The 2,174-nt window shown below is 36.0% G+C and overlaps 1 protein-coding gene across 1 annotated transcript in view; it reads right to left on the minus strand.

Annotated features, from left to right (window-relative positions):
* The window catches only part of LOC107719023 (zinc finger protein 729-like), a gene marked incomplete at its 3' end in the record, with an annotated part of 85,488 nt that extends 84,077 nt beyond the window's left edge, over nucleotides 1–1,411 (minus strand). Inside the window, exon 1 of the mRNA XM_016526312.1 lies at nucleotides 656–1,411. Coding sequence (XP_016381798.1) covers nucleotides 656–1,339 — 684 coding nt within the window. The remainder of the gene's footprint in view (nucleotides 1–655) is intronic.
* Between the last annotated feature and the right edge of the window lie 763 nt (nucleotides 1,412–2,174).

The raw sequence follows: 2,174 nt of genomic DNA on the forward strand, positions 1-2,174 counted from the left end.
ACTTTCCTCCATGAAAGAGTAAGCAAACTACAAGTGACACATGCATTATAAGACAATTGAACATAATATGAAACTCTTAAGAAAACACAATGATATCATTTATATCATGAAGCAAAATGATACTCAATAATAAAACATTTTGACATTGTTCTTTGGGGAGGAACTCCATCTTTGAGTTGAACTGAATCTCACAGTTGAATCTGCTGGTTTTGAAGATGAAGATAAACTTTATTCACTGTGAAAACTTTAGATAATTTTTCTTTGTCATATCACTTGTAATGACTGGTTAGAACAGATTAATCCAAATTATATTCTATTGCTTAATGCATTATTGTTTCAAGTTTGATGAGAAGGCAGCATCAGATCTGAAAGTGCTGGATCTGTAGATGATCTACTTACTGTGAATGTTTTTTGTATGACTGTGTAGAGCAGATGAACGATTGAAACACTTCCCACATGCAGTGCAGTGATACGGCTTCTCTCCAGTGTGGATCCTCTCATGTGTTTTCAGATTTGATGACACACTGAATCTCTTGTCACAGTGTGAACACTCATAAGGTTTCACTCCAATGTGGATCCTCTCATGTGATTTCAGATTTGTTGACTTATTGAATCTCTTGTTGCAGTGTGAACACTTATAAGGTTTCACTCCAATGTGGATCCTCTCATGTGTTTTCAGGTCTCCTGACCTATTGAATCCCTTGTTGCAGTGTGAACACTTATAAGGTTGCTCTCCAGTGTGGATGCTCATGTGTTCTTTAACATGTACTGATTGTGTGAAACTCTTCCCGCACTGATCACAAGTGTATGGTTTCTCTCCAGTGTGAACTCTCATGTGACCATCAAGACTATATTTGCATTTCAAACTCTTTCCACAAAGATTACATGAGTACAGTTTCTCTCCTGTATGAACTTTCATATGTGTCATAAGGCTTCCTTTTTGTGCGAAACTCTTCCCGCACTGATCACATGTGTACGGTTTCTCTCCAGTGTGGACTACCTTGTGTTTCTTCAGATGTGTTGATCGACTGAATCTTTTGTCACAGTGTGAACACTTGTACTGTTTCTCTCCAGTGTGGATGTTCATGTGATCCTTAAGGTGTGTTAAGTGTGCAAAACTCTTTCCACATTGATTACATATGAACAGTTTTTCTCCTGTATGAACTCTCATATGTGCCGTAAGGCTTCCTTTTTGTGTGAAACTCTTCCCACACTGATCACATGTGTGCGGTTTCTCTCCAGTGTGGACTAACTTGTGTTTCTTCAGGTCTCCTGACCGACTGAATCTCTTGTCACACTGTGAACACTTGTACTGTTTCTCTCCAGTGTGGATTTTCATGTGTACCTTAAGGCTTAACGATTGTGTGAAACACTTCCCGCACTGATCACAAGTGAATGGTCTCTCTCCAGTATGAATTCTCAAGTGAACATCAAGATTATATTTGCTCGTCAAACTCTTTCCACACTGAGTGCAGGTGAAATATTTCTTGGCTCCTCTTTTCTTTAAATCTTTCTGTTTGGTTTGAGGGCAACTCAAATGTTTTTCTCCAGTTTTGACATGATTTTTCTCCTGAACTTCATTTAATTCTTCATTCTCCTCACTTTCTTCAATAAACTCTAAAATAAAAGCAAAAACAGTTCATTTGTCAGTAACTTGGAAAAAAAAGAGATACGTGAAAGTACATAAAAGTGAACCCTGTTGTAACAGAGTAAAGACAATTTCAATAAAAAAATTTTCCTTTTGATGCAATTTTATAAATTATACTTCCCTGAAACTTTTCATGAATGAGTTACATTGATATTCAAAATATTATTTTTGAAACATTATAGAAACAAATCTCATGTTTCTATAAGGAGAACTATTAAATGTTTGATCAACTACAAAATTATCTAAAACATTTTGTTGAAAAAAAGTGTCCCTTATTATTTGCTGCTTCTTCTATATTATTCAACAGCTCTAACGTTTCTATTACAACAAACTAAATCTAAAACTGCTTGAAACTTTATAACTGTCACTATTGTTAACCTTCTGGGGTCGAAGACCACACTGGTGCGGTCTCATGTTTTTTCTTGATGAACCGCAAAAAGAGCTAAAAATACTCCGTAATTTTTGATCGTTCAGATACGAATAAGGTATCGTTTAAAACCGCAAAGGCAATATTTTGGCTTTAGAC

This window comes from Sinocyclocheilus rhinocerous, unplaced genomic scaffold (genome assembly GCF_001515625.1).
Source record: "Sinocyclocheilus rhinocerous isolate Xijiao unplaced genomic scaffold, SAMN03320098_v1.1 scaffold1082, whole genome shotgun sequence".
Lineage (NCBI taxonomy): Eukaryota > Metazoa > Chordata > Actinopteri > Cypriniformes > Cyprinidae > Sinocyclocheilus > Sinocyclocheilus rhinocerous.